The 23,223-nt window shown below is 43.2% G+C and overlaps 1 protein-coding gene across 1 annotated transcript; it reads right to left on the bottom strand.

Annotated features, from left to right (window-relative positions):
• Positions 1–1,009: 1,009 nt before the first annotated feature.
• On the bottom strand, positions 1,010–22,346 carry GPNMB (glycoprotein nmb). Its single transcript, XM_083468245.1, has 11 exons — positions 22,122–22,346; positions 15,566–15,718; positions 13,729–13,872; positions 12,779–12,961; positions 11,385–11,543; positions 10,648–10,956; positions 9,278–9,409; positions 7,338–7,440; positions 6,418–6,620; positions 4,760–4,853; positions 1,010–3,406 (listed from the first exon to the last, which is right to left on the bottom strand). Exons 1-11 carry the CDS (start codon positions 22,198–22,200, stop codon positions 3,253–3,255), a joined length of 1,713 nt encoding a protein of 570 aa, XP_083324371.1. The 5' UTR covers positions 22,201–22,346; the 3' UTR covers positions 1,010–3,252.
• Between the last annotated feature and the right edge of the window lie 877 nt (positions 22,347–23,223).

The raw sequence follows: 23,223 nt of genomic DNA, 5'->3' as shown, positions 1-23,223 counted from the left end.
TTGAGCAGGGACATTGTTAAAGAACTGAATCATTGAATGCATTGCCAGGGCTTCAACTATCTGTGACATAAGTAAGTGTGAGCGATATGAGGTTCAGTATTAACATCACTCCTGTTTACACACAGCTGATATATGGGAATCACAATCACCCTGATTCTTTTGGCCTCTAACAACACTTCTCTATTGTGTTAAATGCACTGAAGGAGCCAGATCCCAAACTTTCCCTTGCCATCCCCATCAGAGGATCTTTCCAATGGGAAGCAACCTATGAACATGCAGTGAGCAGCATGGTAAGGTAAAGGGACCCCTGACCATTAGGTCCAGTCGTGGACGACTCTGGGGTTGCGGCGCTCATCTCGCTTTATTGGCCGAGGGAGCCGGCGCACAGCTTCCGGGTCATGTGGCCAGCATGACTAAGCCGCTTCTGGCGAACCAGAGCAGCGCACAGAAACGCCGTTTACCTTCCCCCTGGAGCGGTACCTATTTATCTACTTGCACTTGACGTGCTTTCAAACTGCTAGGTGGGCAGGAGCTGGGACCAAACAATGGGAGCTCAACCCGTTGCAGGGATTCGAACCGCTGACCTTCTGATCGGCAAGTCCTAGGCTCTGTGGTTTAACTCACAGCGCCACCCCCATCCCTGAGCAGCATGGTACCTTATGTTAAGGGCGGCGGGGGGGGGGGGAGTCAAGTGACAAAAAGGCTGGAGCAGGACTTGTGGCACCTGTTACCAACATATCTCAGTTGGTAGAGCATAAGACTCTTAATCTCAGGGTTGTGAATTCGAGCCCCACATTGGGCAAAAGATTCCTGCATTTGTAGCACATGAAGAGGCCTTATGTAAAGAATAGAAGTCCTTTGATATGTATATTACTTCTTACCCATTGAGGAGTGGGGGGGGGGAGCAAAAGAAGTCACAAAAGCAGATTTTCTTCAGACAGGGATTGATATAGAGCATTTTGGTCTTGGAAAATATAGCAAAGGACTTTAATAAAATCAGAACAATATATTAGATAAAATCAATACCTTTATTGAGAGTTGCAAGAGGAAAAGACAGAAAACATACATTTTCTCTTCGCAAAGAACCTGTAAGATTTTGCAAGGATCTCCATAGACTAAAATCTCAAACATACTACATTTCTAAGTCAGGCCAGGAAATGGTAGGTTATAAAAGACAGAACCCAAACTATAATAGTGTAGCTTTCTACTCCAACTTAACAGAGTTGCAATAAGTGGGGCAAATCATTCTTATTATTTCTTGTCTCAGACTGAAATAGTGATGTTTCAGTGTAAGGCAAGACACATTCAACTTACAATTTCTTCCATGACATTAAAACTATAATCATTTACACTTCCTCCTCTTCCTAGCCTTTTGTATAAAAGTATGTGCACTTCTACAAGATAGAAAAATAAAAGTTGATAATACTAATTCATACTTCCAAACCTTTAAAATACACTTATCCTGTAAAGCTTATAGACCCATCATACTATATTAAGGCTGCACACTTACCAGGGAGTATGCCCCATTTAACTAAGTGGGACTTCTGATCTGAGCAGACATATATAGGATTGCACTGTATGTGACATTTTAATTTCAGTGGGGCTACCTCTGTTTAGAACCAGCCTTGGGTCATGCAGACTTTACATAGCTAAACTGTCCTTTGCAATACTGCAGATTTATTGAACTACATTCAGGTAAACATTCGTCCAGCATTCCAGTTCCGTGCCATTAGTAATTTAGGAGCAGTAATACTTAACACTTCTATAGTGTGCTTTCAAGTCTTCAAAAGCATTTAGCATGCGTTATATAGCTGCATTTTGAACAACAACCTTGTAAGCCACTATATTGCTTCAAGCTACTTTATGAGTTCATTGCAAAAGAGATGGTGCAAACTAGGGTCTTCCAGATTCACAGCTCAGCCTCTGGCCACTATGCTGCACCTACTAGTAAAAAATGTTTACACCAGTGTGGTGGCATACCAGTCATGTGCTGCAAAACAGCAGTTGTGTGGGATGAAAACATTAATTCACCATTGTTAAACTTAAATTGCCTGCATGACTATACTCTTAAGATCACATAACATCCACAGTGCCATGATAACTACACCGTTATTAAAGTTACAGGAGAGCTGTGCTTCTTTGCATCTAGAGCTCACTGTGCCTATTCCTGCAGGGGAAACATTGCTATCAAAGAGGACACTACCTTGCCTATATCATAAACACCACTGCAAAGATTAAACTTGTTGGGAACAGGTGCTGTGAGGCAGTGCAAAGTGATTGCCTCCAACTTTGGGTGCTATTGCCATGTTTTTAACACCTGGAAAAATTGTGAGATGGGAAAGGGAAGAGGGAAAGGACTCATATTTTTGGTCCTCCTTTCTTCCTCCCTGTCCCATCTCAATGATTTACAGAGAAAGGGGGAAGCAGACAAAGGAATAAAGAAAAGGCTTTCCCCCTTCTTTCTATCCCGAAGTTCCCCAACCCTTCAACAACCTTTGTGTGCTCCCTTCATCCCAGTAGCTGAGTTCTAAGAGAACTTCTCACACTTCCCGCTAAGTGCTTTGCCATGAAACCACAGGTGTTCAGGAAAACTGTCTAGTAAAAAAACACACACCATAGAGCTGTGTAGGATCACTCCATGTCAATATCACATGGCATATTCTGCTGAGCAGAGAAGTGGGGACTAGTGAGGTCTGAAGACTTAGGAGCATGTAGGCTACTCAAAAACAGTCCCACACAAACACATCCCAAGGGAACAGAGCAATGGATATTTCAGTGCACATTGCCTGCTGCTCCTTTGGGTGCAGAATGTAAGTCCTGCTCTCATGTATCTCAAGTATAAGGAATATAGTAGGCAGAGGAAACAGAACCAAGAGAAGTCATGTAACTGCAAGTTGCTCATCTGGTGGAGAGTATATTGGGTATGTCTACTATGGAGAAAATCTTTCGGCCAAGAAGACACTTAGCAATACTCAGGAGTAACTAGTCTAGGAAACCGTATCAACCTTAAATGATTTATTAGCTAATATACCGTAGCAGATCCAAGAACATAAGCAAGCAAAATGTATGATCAATTTCTCCATGAGATGCCATTTTAACCTTCTAAGACAAGTCAACACAACACCAGCCATTCTATTGTACTGCAAGCTTACCACATAAATCCTGATTTTAACACTTAGGTATTATTCCATCGAATGACAGTTCAATGCAAATCCCCAAATGCATACAAATATAAGTGATTATACTGAAGACTTAAACAATTCCTGGCTTATTTTTCAGCAGAGGATGTTTCTCATTGTTTGCCGGGAAGAGGACAGCCTTGACATTGTTGAAATAAACACTCAGTCCTTCGTTACTGGCCTCGTCTCCAGTTTTTCTTTCAATAGGCTTGTATTCTTTATATCTCCTGGAAGGAATTTTCAAAATTAATTTACTGAAAAGTATTCCCTTCATGGTGCATTGCTATGCCAGTACTGTGGCTGGGATGAGAACAAACAAAACAAGCCACTTTATTCTCCTGTGCAAAATGTTGCTGCCCAGGTCAGTATTTTGAAAAATTCTATGGCATGTGCAAGAGCTTCTTGCCAGGGAAAAAACTGGTCAATGTGTGTGTATAAAACAATCTATTTAATGCTTAGAAAGACTTGTGGTGTGCTTCTCACGCAACAACAAACTTCTCTGCAAATACTTTCCATAGGCTAAACCATGAAGGAGAAAAACTATATTTGATGTTGTTGTTCTGTAACCCCCTTTTTTAAGTGATCCAATGTGATGCAGTGGATAGAGCATCAGATTAGGACAAGGGGTGTAGGAGGGATTCATTTTGCTAATGCACACTTCTCAAAACAATCCATGAACCAAAGGCACACAATTTTGTGGGGGCACGAACCAGACGTCCGCATGCAGGGGTCCCCGCCCCACCCTGCACGCTGCCAGGAGTCTCTGGGCCCTGGAGACTGGCCTGGCCTCACCACCAGATCCCAGGCCCCCTTGCTGAATTGCCTTCCAGCCAGTGTCTAATAATAATAATAATATTTCTTATTTATACCCCGCCCATCTGGCTGGGCTTCCCCAGCCACTCTGGGAGGCTTCCAAAAGAATATTAAAATACTGTGATACATCAAACATTAAAAGCTTCCCTAAACAGGGCTGCCTTCAGATGTCTTCTAAAAGTGTCAGAGGGATTCACCCATCAAGGGCCACGTTGGCCAACCGGGCTCCCCCTAGCATAGGTGGGCAGGTGGCATTGTGCGGCTCCAGTAGCAAGGGCTGGGCCATGAAGCAGGCTCTGTGAACCCTCCGTGCTCTGCCCCCACCCAGCGTGCCCACCTGGCAGCATTGCTGGCACGGCTGGTTCTGTTCACCCTCTGCACTGTGCACACATACACACACACCCCAGGTGCCAACAAATACCACAATGCCACCAGAAAGTGGACCTCAGCTTCCAAGGTCAAGAAAAGAGTGTTGCCCACACCACAATGTATCCCTAATATATGGTACCTTTATGCATTTTAAATGCAAGTTGCCAGGGGATCCAATATTGGCTTTACAGCAGGATATAATTTATACATAGATAAGACAAAATGAAATCAGTACTCTTGCAGGAATCTCCTTCCAAGGTAACACTGGTTTCTCCTCAGTTCATATACCTGGTCAATCTGTATTGTCAATGTTCCTTGTGAACATTAAAAATGGTGAGAGTGTTGGAGATCGTAAAATAAACAGGCACTGTTTTTAAGGTCTGGGCCAAGCAACTTACTTGTAAAGGAAAAAAGTCGCGACGGCAACAAACACCACCAAGAAACCGCAAGCGAGCAGAACTCCTTCTGCTGTCCTTGAAAATGACCCTGCAGCTTGAATGACAAAGTTAAAGGCCATAATGTTAGTTCACACTCCTTAACTTGGAGTTATAGCAGCCTTCGCTAACCTAGTGCCATGCAGATGTTTTGGGCTACAACTACCATCAGCCTAGCCAGCATGATGGTGCTGGCAGGGGCTGAGGGGATTTGTAGTTCAAAACATCTGGAAGGCACCACCTTGACAAAGACTGTCTTACAGCATAAAATATCTCGGCAGTCTACATGTGCCTAATGCTACCACTGACACTGGACATCATTGCAGCTGATGGGAACTGCTGTAGACACAGCACACATTCTTTGTTGGAATGGAGAAATGGTGCCTGTCTTATTCCAGAGCTGCCCAAATAATTTTGTGACCCCCTCCAGGTCACAGTAGCTTAGTTCAGCTGAGTTGTAGGGAGCAGGTGGCGCTGTGGTCTAAACCACTGAGCCTCTTGGGCTTGCCGATCAGAAAGTCGGCAATTTGAATCTGCACAACGGGGTGAGCTCCCATTGCTCTGTCCCAGCTCCTGCCAACCTAGCAGTTCAAAAGCATGCCAACATGAGTAGATAAATAGGTACCACTGAATCAGGAATTTAAACAGCATTTCCGTGCGCTCTGGCACTCATCACGGTGTCCCGTGCAGTGGCGTAGCGTGGGGGGTGCAAGGGGGGCAGGCCGCACCGGGCGCAACATCTGGGGGGGGTGCGCTCGCTGCCTCCGGAGTCGCCAAAGAGCCTCGGGCGCAGGCTGTAGCAGAGCCGCATGTCTCGCGGTGCCCGGCTGAAGGCGCCCGGCAGGCAGCGGCTCTCAGCGCTCGCCGCGGAGGACGCGCCAGGCAGCCCCTCCTCACAGCCCCGCCTCCGCCGCTGCCGCTGCCGCTGCTGGGCCATTGCATTTTCCTCGCCTCTCTGCCCCCCTCCTCCTCCGGGCAAGCGGCGTCGTTTGGGCAGCAGCGCCAGCGGCAACTCGCAGGTTAGGGGTTAGGGGGGGCGCAAATTACGTGCCTTGCCCCGGGTTAGGGGGCGCAAATTACTTGCGTTGCCCCGGGTGCTGACAACTCACGCTATGCCGCTGGTCCCGTGGCGCCAGAAGCAGTTTCGTCATGCTGGCCACATGACCCGGAAAGCTGTCTGCGGACAAACGCCAGCTCCCTCAGCCTGAAGTGAGATGAGCGCCACACCCCATAGTTGCCTTTGACTGGACTTAACTGCCCAGGGCTCCTTTACCTTTACCCAGCCAAGTTATTTTGACCACTGAGGCTGAAGCACCTCTCTCTCCTTGGTTATTTAGTTACAATAATAATACATTAAATAACAAGGCATTTCCTGATCTTTCAGGGCATCCACAATTAGTTGCCTGAGGCAGCCACCTGACTAATGTTAGGGCCGGCCCTGCATGTGACACCAATCCTGCACTCTTGTCAATGCAACTGCACAGTCCTGACCTTGCCACTGCCTGCCTCCATCCTGTCCTGACAACCAGCAGCTACGGGAGTGTTGGGAGACAACTCCACCACACTTCATGAGCCACAAGGTGCTGACTGCAAATGAATGAAGATGTTCAGCCAGGACTCACCTCCATTGATGGATATCAAAGTACTTGTGAGAGCCAGGCTCGCTGCATCACCCAGTGTAATGTTCACACAATAGGTTCCGGATTCGTTAAAGGTCCGTCTTATGGTCAGTAGGCACTCATCTATGTCAACAGGGTCACATGCCTCGCTCTGTAACACCTGGCAGGTGGGGTCAGCAATTATTGTGCAGGCATCTGTAGGAAGACTAGGGCGCGGAAAGAAAGAAAGATGGATGAAATTATGGACTTTTCATCAGTTTTCATTTCGCAGAAGTCAACACGTTTATCACATTTCTGTTCTGCTTTTCTGTGAAAGCTATGTTCAGATGGATTTATCTTAAAATATATATTTAAAACCAACACAACACAATAAAAAGCAGTAAAGTACAAAAATCAGAAACCAAATGAAAGCAACACCCAAAGGCTATCAAAACTCAGGAGTAAAAACTAGCAGCATTATTCAGCAAAGGCTAACAGAAAATAAAGGTCTTCTGTAATATTTAACAATTCACAAACCTTGGTGAACCAGACATTTTATAAATCCTGATGCAAGGTTTTTATGTGAGCAGGGACACTGTTAGCTGCTTTAAGAACTTGGAGCATGGGCTCCTGAAACAAATCTGTATAAAATTTGCACATAATAATTTATCCCTATATATGCCTCTGGGAGACTAAGATGGTGAGTGGGTCTCACCAACACTGCCTTATAAGCACAGGGGGAAAGAGGCCAGAGATCTGGTGACTATCACAAAAGACCCAGAACTTCTGCTCCGTGAACCATCCTCAGCAATACCACTTTATCAGCAAGAAGTTCAGTGAGCTAAGATGAGTGCTGCTGCAACGGAACAACTTAAATGTCTGTAGCACTTCATGGTCTAAGTTTTACAAGAAGCAGAGTTATCAGAATTAATGAAAGCACTTACCTCCCTTGACAGGTTACCACAAAATCAACCATGGAGTTTTCAACCTGAGTAGTGGCCACCTGGACACTTGTCATTTGGATAATATTGACCCCAAGGATCCCCTCTGGCCAAAGAAACAAATTGGCAAAATGTCAGAATTTCTGAGACAAGAACTTTGACAGCAAAAATAAAAAATTCCATTTGGAAATGTAGAGAATAAATTGTTTTAGAATGATCTTAATTGGATCCGAAGGCTGCCTGCAAATGGAGCTCACCTACATTTTGTCATAATGGATACACAATTCAAAAGAGTGTGGAAATGCATTGCAACTTATTTTGTTTTGACCATTGTATTAGATTCCTGCTGTTCTTGAAATTAACATTTTTAAGGCACCTCAGTACTCCAGACACTTTGGGATGGTTCACCCCAGAATTTATTGTGTGCTTGCAACTGTTTGTGTTCCCATTTTATTTGCATAGTCCACATGGTACTACCCTCACAACACCAGTCTAGATGCTTTCCCCTTGTGAATTCAGGCTTACCATAAAAGGATAATCCAATAAACTGTGGGAAATCGGGCTGCAAAGTGCTCCACTTGGGGTCACAGACTATTTGTTCCAGTGTTTTGGAGTGGGCAGATCTATCCTCAGTTTCTGCCGCTCCCCTTCGCACACCCACTAATTCCTCCGTACATTAATTTCTTCCCCAGCTAGGCTTGTAACTATTTCCAGAGTACTCCTGAACTATATTTCCCCACCTGCAATCCCTTTGATTTGCAGAAAACAAGAAATCTGCACAGGTAAACCACGTTAGAATTTTCTACGCTAGATATTGCATAGTAAGTTATTCTAAAAAATAGGGGCTGAGAATTTACAACTGCTTTAATATATTTCCCGGCTGATCTCTTCTACAGGATTTTTATAGCCATCTGTTTGGAATGGTAGCTTAAGCTTGCAGCCTTAAGCACTCCTAAATTAGATGTAAGTCCTGTTGAAACCAATGGGCTGTCAACAATATCATTGGAAGAAGGACTTCCTAGCCTGAGAAAACTACACAGCCAGAGAGGTGATGAGGAACAGCTGCATCAACGTCACAAAATGAGACAATAGCATTGCAGAGATGTTGGAGCAGCGGGTGTGTATAGGGGACACCCAAGAAAGGTGGGGAGACTTCACAGACCATCTCCTAACCAAGAGAAAACATTTACAGGCGAGTATGTTTAGTAAAAGGTCAAAAGACATTATTTCATTGAGTTGGATTCAAAGATTCCCCCTGCGAATGGGATTTGTTGTTGGGCAGAAGGAATCTTCCTCAGGTCCTCCTGTTAGAAGAGGCCTCCTTCAGTTCACAGAAGGGAATTTTTGGATCCAACCCACAATGTCTGCCGCATGCAACCTGACCACAGCTGTCAACATTTCCCCCCTTTTAAGGGAAATTCCCTTACTCCGAATAGGATTCCTCGCAAGCAAAGGGAAAAGTTGACAGCTATGAACCTGACGTGCAAAAATAAGAGAGTTGATCTTGTCAACAGTGGAGACTGGTCCATTAGGACAAGTGGGGCACAGCCCCACCAACCTCAGTCTGCCTTCAGCCAGACCTCACCTCCCTGGCTGTCCTGGCTGACACCTTCCTCCTCCTTAGTCTTAGTGTTGCTCCTGTATAACTCAGCAGGGAGGAGGATGGGGATAAAACCAGAATGGGTTGATTCTGCCTGTCCTTGGCTCTGGCTCCATCTACAGTTGGCCTCCTGGCCTTCTGCCCCGCCAGCTGCCACTAGTTGCCAGCTATTGATATTCTGTATTGGTACTCTTCCGAAATTTGTCTCTTGAGCAAAACGGAACAGCAGCCAGCCAGCAAGAGCAGCTTCAGAAAAGCCACTTTAATGACATGCACAAGTTCAAACGAATTCCCTTTATTACCTATCAAACCACATTATTTCCTTACGGAGGTAGATGCATACCTGCAATGAAGAGAGATGCTTTATAAGGTCCAGATCGAGCAATATGGCATCCTTCGACAGGAGACTGTCCTGTTGGCACCTCTGTTAAACTATTGAAGCTGGGAGTTACATTCGAAGGCAGCGGGGTAGTTACTGAAACAACGGAAAGGGAAATGAGTTAATGTATTTGCACTTTTAGCAAAACATTTTGAGCATAACAAACAGAATTTATCTGGAACACCTGCAAGTCTTGCACTCTTGCTTAGCTCCCATAAATTCCAATTGGACGTGTTATGGCCAGATATCAACTGGATTTGTGTATTTCACACAACTAAGCAAAGGCAAGTAAAACACTTATTACACCTAGTTTTTTTGGCCTTGGGAGTTGGATGACCGACAGAGTTTTTTTGTATATACCGTTTACTGAACGGAAAGAGTTTGCCTTATCTAGAAGGTTTGTATGTATAACATAATCTCTATGGCGACGCTGATTTAATTATGCATTTATTATTCTATTTATTGTGTACATTGCTTGATGTTCTGTAACCCACCTTGTGACCTTATGTGATGGGCAGAATATACATTTTTAATAAATAACTAAATATTTGTCCTCTTGTCCTTTGCTTTTATGAATCCATTCTTTTACATATCTTATTACACCTTCTATTTATAATTCCTCCCCCAACATCTCTCTTGGTCCAGCTTGCCATACTTTAAAAAATCCTGAAAGTCTTACTTCTTCACATGTTTCCCCAGCTTTATTTCTTGCTGGTCCCTAGTTTTGAATACACCCTCTCTTCCTCTTCTTTCTTCACTTGCATCTAGCCCCTGTAAACTTACAAGTCTGTAAACTTACAAACAGAGAGCCAGTGCGTTTAGAGTGTTGGTCTAGGACTAGGGAGTCCCAGGTTCCAATCCCCACTAAGCCACAGAGGTCACTGGCTGATCTTGGGACATTTACTCTCACTCTCAGACTAATCTAGCTCAAGGGTTTCTTGTGTGGATAAAAAGCACCATGTGCACTGCCTTGAGCTCCTGGAAATGTAGAAATTAATGCAGCAAAAGCAATACCATCATCATTATTTTATTTTATTTTACTTTACTTTATTTTTGTAGCACTGGTGCTGCATAATGTAGGGAGAGTGAAAGAAGCCACTTCAGTATTCTTACTATATATTAAAAACATTTGTCCTAGGACACTGAAATGCTAATAGCCTACTTCAACTATTCCCTTCAAGCACTCTTGTAAGAAAGGGAAACACCGTAAGTATGCCACAATTCTTTGTTAATCAGTATGCTCATTATTATCATGAAAAATTGTCTGGTTAACTATTCCATATAATGAACCCATTTGTTTTCTTTCAACTTAGCCTGGAGCCATGGCCTCTTACCTGGTGGAAGAGATGTTGGTGGAAGAGGTGTTGGTGGTCCACAAGGGGCAGGTATAAGAGCATGGACAGACAAGTCAAGGCTGAAATTTCCCAGAAGTTTATATGTGTGCATCTGAACAGAACTGTTGGAAACAAATAAGCCACTGCCGTCTCCAAAATTCCAGCGGTAGGAAATAGCAGAGCGGTTCAGGTAGTGGCTAGGATCGTGAATCTGGACATCAAATGTAATAGGGATATCCTTGATGAAAATGTAGTCTGAGGCGTTGCGATCATTCTTCTGAGTCATGTTCACATAGAAAGGGATTTTATCTGCATAGAAAATGAAGTCAAGCAAAAGGATGAGATTGTGGCTGGACTCAAGATAGGTACCGTATTTTTCGCTCTACAACACGCACCTGACCATAACACGCACATAGTTTTTAGAGGAGGAAAATCCGTAGGCATGCCACCCGTAGGCATTCCCTCCATAACACGCACAGACATTTCCCCTTACTTTTTAGGAGGAAAAAAGTGAGTGTTATGGTGCAAAAAATACGGTAATCCTTGGGAACTGAAAAACCATAGAGGTAACAAAATTTGACGAAGCTCTCATATTTAGGAGATGTTTTTGTATAAACCAATGTTTGTTGTGGTATACAAAGTTCACATGCACACAATACAATTAAAGCACTATTGTACTATGTTATTTAAACCATTCAGGTTTGCCAAGTTATTATTTATTTAACCTACCCACTTACCTGTTACGACATAAACAACATTTGCTGTGGCTACTGGTTGAAAGGATCGATAATTTCTCCTATAAACTGATAATTCCATAATTTGATTGCCAAGTGTGATATTTGTTGTGTTGATGGACACCATAGCTGAAGAACCTCCCGTTGTTTGATAATACTGGCCTGTGAAAAAGGGGAAATATGAAAAAAAGGATTATCGCTGTGGAACTGGTCAGGCTTGCAATTTTTTTCCTTTTGAACATAGGCACCCATTTCACTCGAGTAGGTAAACACACTTATCCTTTCCCACAAGTTAGTAAATAAGTCAATAAAACTTTCTGAAAACAGATCTAAAAAGGGATTGCATTTGTTCCAATCATTATTACACAGAGGTCAGGGAAATGTATGTGGTGGTTTTGCCATTTTACCTCCACAGCTCTTTGGGATGAGATAGGGGAGAGATGGAGATTAAACCAAGGTCACTCATTTAAGTTCATGACGGAGCAGGAATTTGGACACAGGTTCCCTCCATCTAAGATCAACGTTCTATCCACTTGCACTTAAAAGCCCAAGACAGTCTCACAGTGACTATACAAACTTGAATAAACCAATACTGGCACTGACTACCAATAGGTGCAAAACGGATGCTCCACCACTGAATTAGGATCCCTCCCCATTGTTTTCTGTTGCACAATCACTGCTCATATCATGGAAGGCATAAGAGGACATACCAGGGGGAGCTAGAAAATAACTTTATTATCTCTCACCAACAAGATCAAAACAGACAAGAAACAACCCTATTCTTATCCTTATTATTTAATAGATTTCTAGATCACCTTACAAAATGTAAACATCTTCCCGAGGCAGCATATACAATATGAAGGACAAGTTTTAAAACTAAACATCAAAAGTTAAAATAAAACAAAACAGAAAGAGCATTTGAAGCCAGCAATCCCACCTTAAATATGAAACTCTTATGGCCATTAAAATGCACAGTATCAAAATACTTCCTAATTACAAACACATATCATAATTGTATATATCCTGCTTTCTCAGAGTTGTTTAAATGCCTGCCATACTGAGCCGTTCTCCTATAAACTGTAAATCCACTCAGGAGAGACTGCATTTGAAAAAAGGTCTCTGACTTCCAAAATTCAGAAAAATAGCTTCTGTAGTCTGAACTGACTGTCCTCTCACATGAGGACCACATTATCTCATATAAGTCTTTCTTTATATGTAAAGAAGTTTATAAAGCATCTTAAGTGTCTTCTTTTTAAAACTAAATAATTATTGTTATGATTTTATTAGTAGCAACAAGTACTATTATTAGAAGAAGTAACAAATACTATTAGTAGCAACAAGTACTACTAATTATTAGTAATAACACAGTAAGCTAAAGGTGCGTTTTTAGGACTGACCGAGAGTGTGAAACACATAGATGAAGTTTCTCCTCCTCCAGTCTTTGTGGCGAGGGAAAGGTCTGCCATCTGGAAACACATTGTGACTACTGTTATGAGAGCAATTCTGCCCGTCGCAATCGTCAATCCACTGAGTCCAGTTGTAAACATACAGGTCGGGAAGATTTGCATAATCAGAAGAACCTTGAAGCAAAGGAAAGGAAAAATGAAAAGAAGGAAACCTTTCCAGGAAAGTCAGTAAAGACACAGGTGGAATCTAGACACATATAAAAACCGCTTTGAAAATGCTTTTTTTTAAAAGCGTTTTAAAAAATACACTGAATACACATAAGGCTCACCACCGCCACCTAGTGTCACATTGTATATTGCACTTAAAACACACTCAAAACGTTTTATCTGCTGCTGTGTAGCTGAACACAGCAGGCCTTATTTCTGAGTAAACATGCGTAGGACAGCACTGCACTTGTCTATGGACTAAAACAGCAACCTGGCATTTATATGAACTTGGATTTGTGGCTTGCAATGCCACAAAACTCCCATCAAACTTTTGTAAAGTAAATACAGTACTTCAAGGAAGCGTCATAATTATAACCAAGGAAATCTCATCTGTTATGAGCTGTGTGTCCCACAAGTCACTCCCAGCAAACATATCATGTCAGCTATCCCGCGTATCACGTAAGAAATTGAAAAAGGTGGAGAAGTAAATAACTTTCCTAGTACATCAGGAATATGTCTGCCTATCACCAGGGTCTCCCATCCCACCGGAGTCAAAGTGCAATGTCTGTAAATCTCTCTGAGTCCCATCAGGACCACCACCAAGCCACAGAGGCTCTGTCACTTTGCTTTTTTTGTACAGAATAGAATTTCTGAAAGTGTACAGATACAAGACGCAGGGCAAAGCTTGAGAACCATTCACACTCCTAGCATATGCAGGTACTTTCATTACTTGCCGTTGATGCAGTGTTGATCGTATATTATATTGCTGTCATTATCTTCTCTTTGACATCTGGGAAACTTGAGGATCACATTAAAAGACACATTGGATCCCACCAGAGCTGGACTGTCACTGGTCAGACTGGCCACAACCCTTCCCCCTGAGGAAGTCAAGATGCATTTGTTTATCACTTCCGGTTATATCTCGCGTTTCATATAGGATTTCAAAGTAACATGTTTTCTCCCCGTGCCCCCTCTCCATTTTATCCTCATAGGCAACCCTGTACATTACACAGGATATTTCCAAAACATTTCTTATTCATTGGTGATCTTCAAAACTACACTGTAACATGGAACAGACTCCCCCCCCCTTTTTCAGAATGTTATTTAATTGCATTAATTTATATTCAAATAAAGCAGCATAATATAACAGGTTTAGAATTCAGTTGCACTGCAGTTTGTTTTGTTATGTTAATTGCTATCCTCCACTTATCTGTTATCTGCATGTAGGTGTCTTGCATTTATTGCGTCTTTTGCAATAATCAATTTTGCAGGTGTTAGTCTGAAACTATTGAGCAATACGATTTCAATATGCTCAGATAACTATTTTTCTAATAGCATTATTTAAAGACCTAAGGAACATTTATATCTCGTTATTCTCCTAATACCCCCAATGTCTCTGAATGGATCCAAAATGTTTGGATAATAGAACATGACCACCACATATAGATGCAGTCTGCTAATAATAACCACAAACACAACATGTATATGTGTATGTATTGTTTTTATATTTTGCATGGCATCCAATTGTTGGGTTTTCTTAATACTGATGTGGTCGATGGTGCTACTCAGAGGTGTGTTTGTAATTATAACCTGCATAGCAGCACATCTGTGAGCTCTTGACAATTCAGCACACCTGTGGTATCTTAACAATTTAACTAATTAGCAGGGGGAGTTTACCTGCTGCACCGAATGCAGCGATGTGACAGGGTAATTGATTATTTGAAAACTGTATGTAAGTTAATCAAGTGGTGTTGTGTCTACTTTTATAGGAATACTGTTAAGGAATGCTATTGAGGAATGGTGGTGAGAAGGGGTGTTTTGCAGTTGTTTGATTATTATTGAAAAATAAAGTAAGCAAAGATATTGCGGGCAAGTTTTTATTCCATCACCCCAGTCGCTGAACAAACTCAGTTGGCGAAGAAGGTCCAACACAACACAAATACCAATAGTATAACAATTTATACTTTTATTTCAAATGGGAGTGATAGAGTTTGCTCAGTCTCTCCCACAAAATTCAGTCTGATTCACTATTTGTCAGAGGTCTTTTTCATTTGTGCTCCCCTGTTCTAAAGTCGCTCCCTGGACAGATCTGTCAGCACTCCAGTCTGGCTCCTTTCAGAAATCAAGGTTGTAGCTTCATAAGGTGCTGAGAGTTGTTAGGAGACCCCAATTTCCCTCACAAAGCTACGATTCTCAGAGTTCCCTGTGAAGGGGACTAGATTGTTAACCCACTGGGAATTCTAAAAAATATTCAGAAAACTAAAGAAAGCAATTGTGTATGGCACCAAAAATGGATGGGGAAACACCACTATTAAGCTAAGAGACCAGATAATTCAGAAATGACAATAAATAATATTTTCGCAAATACAAACAGGTTTTAAAGCCGAAAAGTTCTGAGGCAGCTTCCTATATTCCTAAGTGTTGGCATAAAAATAAGAGCCGTTTTAAATGTTAAATGCAGAACAAAAATACCGTTCTGACCTTGTTCCTATTTGCAATGTGTCATCAACATTATTCCATACTGACCCTGCATCTCCTCCCATTGAGCCAGACTGATCTTTCATGTTTTACCTTTCCAGCAGTCTTTCCATCTGGGATCTCCTTCTTCCCAATATGGGTAAAGCTTGTCATTCCAGTTGTTGTGATCGGAGGACCAGCTGCTTAGCCCCCTATGGAACTTGGCGTGAGAAGGTGCCCTTCCTCGACTCATCACATCTCGAAATTCTAGAACGAAGGGTTAGCAAGGGAGAAAGCGTTAGCACAGTCCCTTTGGCTTATTTGACATACACTGAACTGCCAAGGCAAACCCCATAACAAAACACTGCGAAGAAAGCACATGTCTAAGCTATAATTCTCTGAGGTTTTTCCTTTGCCTGTGGTATGTTCAAAGGCTAAAAAGGACTTCTGTAAATGCAGAGGGGAATGAATGAACATTCTACAATGCTCATCTTTGCTTTCTCAAGAACACTCTACAAATGTTTTTTTGGGGGTTGTAAATGAGTAACAGTTGCATGCAAACCAATTGCAGCTGGATGTTTGAAGGAACATTACAAAATTATATTTAGAAGTTTAAATAATACATGTTTGACACGTGTCCATGTTTACATAACTGCGATGAGTGAAATTATAGGAAGCACAACAGCAGCTCACATTCATAGAATTGTAGAGTTGGAAGGGACCCTGAGGTTCCTCTATTTATTTTTTTTAAAGATATTTATTAAAGTTTTTAAAACATAACAATAAAAATGAAAAGTAAAAAAAACAAAAACAAAATACAACATACAACATAAAAACAATTAAAAAACAAACAATTTTCCTGAGGTTCCTCTACTCTAGCCCCCTGCAATACAGAAATATGCAGCTGTCCCATACGGGGACTGAACCCGCAACCTTGGTACTATCAGCACCATGACTGAACCAACTGAGCCATCAGGTTCTCATACCATGCCACAAACTCTCCTTGTAAGCTTTGCTTGCAATGTATTGTTTCCATGCGCCACAATCACAATGTGGTGAGTTTGCAGGGGTACCAGTGCATACCCTCTGATTTGGTTTCATTTTAAATTGTCATAAGCCCCTCTGAGTAGTGCATAGGCACAAGAGGGATGGAACAGACATTTCTGTGCAAAAAATAAATCTTGCTTCGTGTGAGCAGGGCTGGTAAAGAGTTGAGAAATCCTTTTCACATCCCTGCCACAGGTCTTTAAGGAATGACTTACCTGTCATGTTATTCGAGATGGCTTAATTAATCAACAGCCTGCCTTAATTGTGCGTTGCAGTGGAGCAAGAACACACTTGTTAAAAGCAGAATCTTTGCCAGGAGCCAGGACATTTCTAAGGCTACACCTTGCGGAAGATCATAATCGTGCATCATATGATGGGATTGCTGCATGTTCCTGCCTTCCGCTCAACTGCTTTGCATTTTCATTCAGGTTTCAAAAAGTTCCCATTATTGTAAAAGCTTTTGGTAGATGTTTTTAACTTCCAGAGCTTCTGATACAATGTGGTGCTAAACTCAAAATGTGGGAAATTCTTATGACCTGGTGATTCTTTGGTTCTTCTAAAACAGGAATGGGGCACCTTTAGCATATGAGCCAATCTTGGCCCACCCATTTGGCCTGCAAGGACATTTCCCCTTGCCCACCCGTCAATTAACTGGTGTCATTGGGTGACATCACCTAATGGTCAAGGGGTAGAGTTGGTGCTGCTTTGCCAGTTCCTTCTGTTTGGGGAATGTGCTGATGGAGGAGCCCCCTGCAGAAAGCAGAACTGAAGTCTAAACTCATCAGCTGATGTGTGGGGAGTTGTGGACGGAACAGCTTCATCAGTACCTTTCCTGTGAGGAATGCAAAGGTGAAACAAATTCCCTACCAAATCAATTGATTGTGATGGGGTGGGGGTGGGGAGATAAATATCTGTCCCACCAGGCCCCAAAAACTTCCGTGATAAAGGTTTAAACAAACACGAGCACCTGAAATCAATGATGGTGACACACATCACTGATTTATTTGTGGAGACTTCACAAAATGGTTCTGCTTCATGTTGGTCCTTAAGGATTATATGCTATGATGTCCTATTCAGAGTAAAGGTAAAGGGACCCCTGACCATTAGGTCCAGTCATGGACGACTCTGGGGTTGCAGCGCTCATCTCGCTTTATTGGCCGAGGGAGCCGGCGTACAGCTTCCGGGTCATGTGGCCAGCATGACTAAGCCACTTCTGGCGAACCAGAACAGCGCATGGAAACGTCATTTACCTCCCCGCCGGAGCAGTACCTATTTATCTACTTGTGCTTTGACATGCTTTCGAACTGCTAGGTTGGCAGGAGCAGGGACTGAGCAACAGAAGCTCACCCCGTCACGGGGATTCAAACCGCCAACCTTCTTATTGGCAAGTCCTAGGCTCTGTGGTTTAACCCACAGCGCCACCTGCATCCCAATGAACCTGTGTTAGTCATGTCTATTACTTTCAATGTGTCAACTCTGAGTAGGGCTAGTATTATTAAATACCTCTCTAAGTGCAGTCCAAAAGCAAGCCATTTTGTGGGGGATGCAGAATTTTGTGCTTACATTTTCCCCACTGAGTTTCCACATATAACTTACCAAATAATTAGCTCAAGGCTGTCTGAACTCCACTTCACCACCACTTCATAGAGACTGAGACTTCATTACCCACTCCCCCCCACTTGAAAAATGCATGAGTCAAATAATAGGATTTTTTACTTTACTGGTACAAAAATATCGCTTATTATAAATGAAATTGTTAATCACATCATCTGGCCTAGTGGATGAATGCCGTAGAAAAATTCCTTTAAAGATTGTGCTCATTTCTAGCGAACTTCAAGACACTTCGTACAGTGATCACACTTGTGTCAGCCTCAACAACAAGGAAAGAATGCCTATGGCAGTTTTTTCCCCCTTGTTATGAAAGAGCAAGAATAAATTGCTACCAGATGAAGAGAGACTTTGTTCATCAAAACAGCCAACATTACGGTGAATAGTTCAGAAAGAGTTGCAAGTTCTGACTCTATGCAATGTGTAACTCCAAATTATTTTCACCTGGAGCAATCGCCATTCCACTTGGTTTTGTATTCACAATCACTAATGTGGATTAGAATCGCTTCCCCAACTGGAATGGTCGGGAATTTATTTATTCATTTATAATCATATTTTTACTTAGTTAGCCTGGCTTTGACATCTCATTGGCAGCAATGTGCCAACTCACACCTGGCTCATGATTGACAGAGGTGTGGTGCTCCCCTACACCTTACAAGACCCCCAGGCCCAGGACTAAGAACCCCAGGCAGGCATCCTGTGTGGCAGCCCCTAGTGGAAACCATAACTGGAGAACAGTCTGCGTCATACAAGAAGTCATGGCGGCCATGTTGGGCCATGAAAAGAAAGTAGGTCAAGCTCTAGTAGGCCAACCTTAAAATAGCATTTTAAAAAGTCCTACAGAAGGTTTCAAGTTCTTTAGAATGCGACATCAGCCTAGATGGTTGTATATATCAGTGTGTGGGCAAGAGAGGGAGAGAGAGAGAGAGAGAGAGAGAGAGAGAGAGAGAGAGAGAGAGAGAGAGAGAGATGTGGCTAAGGGTCTTAAGATGGAGAGTGGGAGGTAGCAGACACCCCAACTGTGTCAAGTGATCTTGAGCTTGCAGCTCATAAGCCCAGCCCTTTATGCTCTTTCCTGGAAGAAAGTCTGATTGATCTCATGATCGTCAAACTAAACAATCCTAGAACTGAGGCTGGGCTGAGAACTGTTCTCGCCCTCCTGGACTCGCCTCTCTGCTCCAAGCATATGGGCTGCCTCTTGAGAGAAAACAGCAAACTTAAGAGCTCTTTGTGCTCCCTCAACACAGCCCTGGTTCAGAGAGATAGGAATCATTTGGCGTTCAGGGTTTCAGAGGACACAGGAGGAGCATACAGATTTTGCAGAAGTTCTGAGCACATTCCTCCTGCACATCTGATGGTCAAACTAGGCGTGGCATTCAGTGTGCACAACCCATATGCACATTCACAATCCCCTCCTGGTCACCTTGGGGAAAGGGCTGTGGCTCAGTTGGAGAGCATCTGCTTTGAATGCAGAAGGTCCCAGGTTCAATCCCCAGCATCTTCAGGTAGGGCTGGGATAGGACCCAGTCTGAAACCCAAGAGAGCTGCTGCCAGTCAATGTAAACAACACTAAACTAGATGAGCCAATGGTCTGATCCAGTATCTGGAAGCTTCATATGTGGCTATGTAGTGGGTTGTTGTTTTTTCTCAATAGCAACCACAGGAGAGGTCAACCCAGACTGGGTCCATGGTGTGGACAGAGGGAGGATTGAACTCTGTCCTGGTCATGGTCCCAAGTTGAGATTCCCCCTTCCCCATGGCTGCTGTATGCCCCAGAAGAGAGCTGAATTAGTGTTACTGGCACCAATAAGACCTGCAGGGCACAGAGCACCCAGCTCGTGTCGATTTCCCAATATGCTCACATTGCACACTTAACAATACCCTAGGTTTTGAGAACAGAAAAGCAGCTTTATACTGAGTCAGACCACAGGCTCATCTACCTCCGTACTGTCTACAGTGACTGGGTTTCAGACAGGGGATTCTCTCAGCCCTGCCTTGAGATCCCTGGGATCGAACCGGCATGCAAAGCAGATCCTCTACCACTGCGCCCTTCTCCATATCCTGAGCTCCACATGTGTAGCACACATAGAAAGAGGGAAACGATGTTTGCTCTTGCTCCATGAAAAGCTGTATCTTGTTCCTATAGGCCCTGCATTCCACACGTCTGGTTTCATATTAAAACACTAAAGTGCTGATAAATCCCCAGTCTCTCTTATCAGGGCCAGACAAGCGATGAAATCAACTCTGAACTTGAGAGGTGGGGTCGACAGAGAAGGAAATTTGAAGTCATATCGCCCCCGCGCTCCTATATTAACTATTGCTGTATTTTGTGTGCAGAGCTTGCTCAAATCTTTCTTCCACTCATCCATGTCCCTAAGGGGCAAGTGACATGTTAGGGACTAAGGTGTCCAACAATGCCTCAACAATTGTTTTAAAGCAGAAGTGGCAAGAAAGGGTGCTGCTCTGCTTTCTCCCCACTTCCAATTTCACAGATACAAAATTTGCTCCCCAAGAGATCCTCCCTACTCCAAGTTCAAAGTGTGTGCTTGCACTCTCACACATGGGGTGGGGGGGGGAGAGAAACTGGAGCGGGAAAAGCAGTACAACCTCTCTGCCATTTTAACATCCTCGCCCTTTCTTTCTTTTTTTCATTTTTCAGAAGAATGCTGCTGGGGCATGACTTTATATAAGTGGTATCCCTTTTGGCAACCTTATAATATGCTGCTTAGAAATGGTGGCATTAAGCAGCGTGCCTGGATAGCTCAGCTGGCTAAAGCATGGGGCTGATAATGCCAAGGTTGCAGGATCGATCCCCATGATCCTCAGGGTCCTTCCAATTCTACAATTTTATGATTCTGCAAATGCAAGCAAGCACTTCTGTAAACTACAGCAAGAATAAAAAAAGTGGTTACATGCATGAGTATGTAGTATGCAATCAGTCCCTAATGGACATCACCGAGTGAGGAGCCCTGCTGGAAAGAAAGATGGCAACACCACCGTATCCTATGGAGGAGTCAAGAGAAGCGTTCTCTCCCTCAATCTCTGTTGCTACAGAGGCAGAGGGAGTTGGTATGCAGTGTATAGCTCTGCAACCAACTGTCCAGCAACATTTGACAAAGTCTGGAGAGTGCAGTTTCAGAAATAAAATCGTGCTCACGCCACATGCAGACTTCACACTCCTTGTTAATTAATTCAGAAGGGTTAATTCCCCTCCTGTATTCCAAATTCAAAAGTATGAATCAGAACCCCTGTCCCCTGTAAGAAAGCATTGGAAAGGAGGGGGGAAATTCTCATTACCAAGAGTAATTGATTAAAACTTAATAGAAGAAGAAGAAGAAGAGTTTGGATTTGATATCCCGCCTTTCACTCCCCTTCAGGAGTCTCAAAGCGGCTAACATTCTCCTTTCCCTTCCTCCCCCACAACAAACACTCTGTGAGGTGAGTGGGGCTGAGAGACTTCACAGAAGTGTGACTGGCCCAAGGTCACCCAGCAGCTGCATGTGGAGGAGCGGAGACACGAACCCGGTTCCCCAGATTACGTGACTACCGCTCTTAACCACTACACCACACTAATAGAGGTTAAAAACAACAAAAACAACATTTTTTAATTTATTTATACCTTGCCCATCTGGCTGGGTTTCCCCAGCCACTCTAATCTGGACCAAGTGATCTTGAAAATGGAATGCAATGGTTCAGTCCTATACTTACCCTCTCAGAAGTAACCACACTGAGCTCATTGATACCCCCAAGTAGCTGGGTATAGCTCAGGTTTAGTGATGGTGAAAGCATCACTATCATTCCTAAAACTCCATCTCTGCAAATGGGTGGTGCCCCCATTCAACTTGACCCTTGATCTTGTGCTGCTAGCATCTTGATCTGGATGCTTCAACTTACCTCTGGGCTTCACTTGTTATTCCTAAAGATCAACCTGTTCTTAAAGATGTAAGAAGAGTGCTATTGCAAGTAATATTTTTGCTGTGCTGGGGAGCATAGAGAAGGGGAGCAAGGCACTCACGTCTGGTGGCCACAGCAGATTGAACTCCTTCAGCCACAAGCAGGTATCCAAGGAGGAAGAAGAGACAGGCCCCCTTCATAACTGGAAATGCACAGCTGGACTCACAAGCACAGAACTTGCATGGATCAGCCTGCTGTTTCTCCAAACCTCTTCAGAACAGAACTGGGAATAAAGTTTGCCTGCTGCCCTCCTCCCTTCTGATTAAATTAAAGCCCCAGGGCTCATCATGTGATGGCATTAAGGAGAGATGCATGATTTTGTGTCTTTGGCTTTCCTTTCCCTCCCTCCAGCTCATGTGCTTATGACTCATGCCTCTCACTTTCTACATCCACTGGGATTTTTAACAGCTTTGCTTAGATGCAATGGCCTTTTGCCTCTCAGGCATTTCTGGAGCAATCTTGCACCTTTCACAGAGGGTGTAGCTGTTTATCTTACACCAAGTTGTTAATTCCTACAGATGTTCAGGGATGACCAGCTCCTGCGTTCTTTGGAGACCATTTCTGCTCTCCAGACAGCGGTTAAAGGATCAGGAGTATATTTGGAAAAGTTTTTTTTTTTATATAATGGAATCAGTGCCACCTAGCAGCAAGAATTACTGGAGCTAATATACTTCAGGAATGTCCAAGGCATTATAGAAAAACACCACCAAGAGGTCTAATGTCAAAATATAGTATTTCTCATTTTCTCCAACAAATTTATTTTCCTTCCATGTGAGAAGATGTACAGATCCTTACATAAGATGAGAGGAGCCCTTAGGGAATGCACAAGAGGATACTTAGGTGCTACACTGCCTTGCTTAATACCAGAGAGCCACCATGAAGATGGCAAAAGAAACCCGCCACTGGGGTCACATATTATCACATGTGGTGGGAATGACCTATTGTAGATTCATTCTTGGGTAAAGCCTTTGAGGCGATATTATGGAGCAAAATATAATTGTTTTATGGACTCCAAACTGACTGAATTAGCCATGTTCCAGAAGCTGAATGGAAGTCCAAGAAAGGGGTCTTGTTGTCTGGGCAGCCCAATGTGGGGCTCAAACCCACAACCCTGAGATTAAGAGTCTCATGCTCTGCTGACTGAGCTATCCCATTTCAATTAT

This window comes from Podarcis liolepis (assembly GCF_965112155.1).
Source record: "Podarcis liolepis genome assembly, chromosome: 12".
Lineage (NCBI taxonomy): Eukaryota > Metazoa > Chordata > Lepidosauria > Squamata > Lacertidae > Podarcis > Podarcis liolepis.
Note: the sequence above shows the minus strand (reverse complement) of the source record. Positions and strands in the feature narration are given on the sequence as shown.

Bases quoted from the DNA above. Each gene is read 5' to 3' on its own strand.
- GPNMB (XM_083468245.1), bottom strand. From the start codon at position 22,200: ATGAAGGGGGCCTGTCTCTTCTTCCTCCTTGGATACCTGCTTGTGGCT. The intron at 10,957-11,384 runs GTAAGTGGGTAG...TTTTCTATGCAG, and splicing joins TGTTGTTTATGTCGTAACAG to ATAAAATCCCTTTCTATGTG. The intron at 7,441-9,277 runs GTATGCATCTAC...TTCTTTGGCCAG, and splicing joins AGCATCTCTCTTCATTGCAG to AGGGGATCCTTGGGGTCAAT.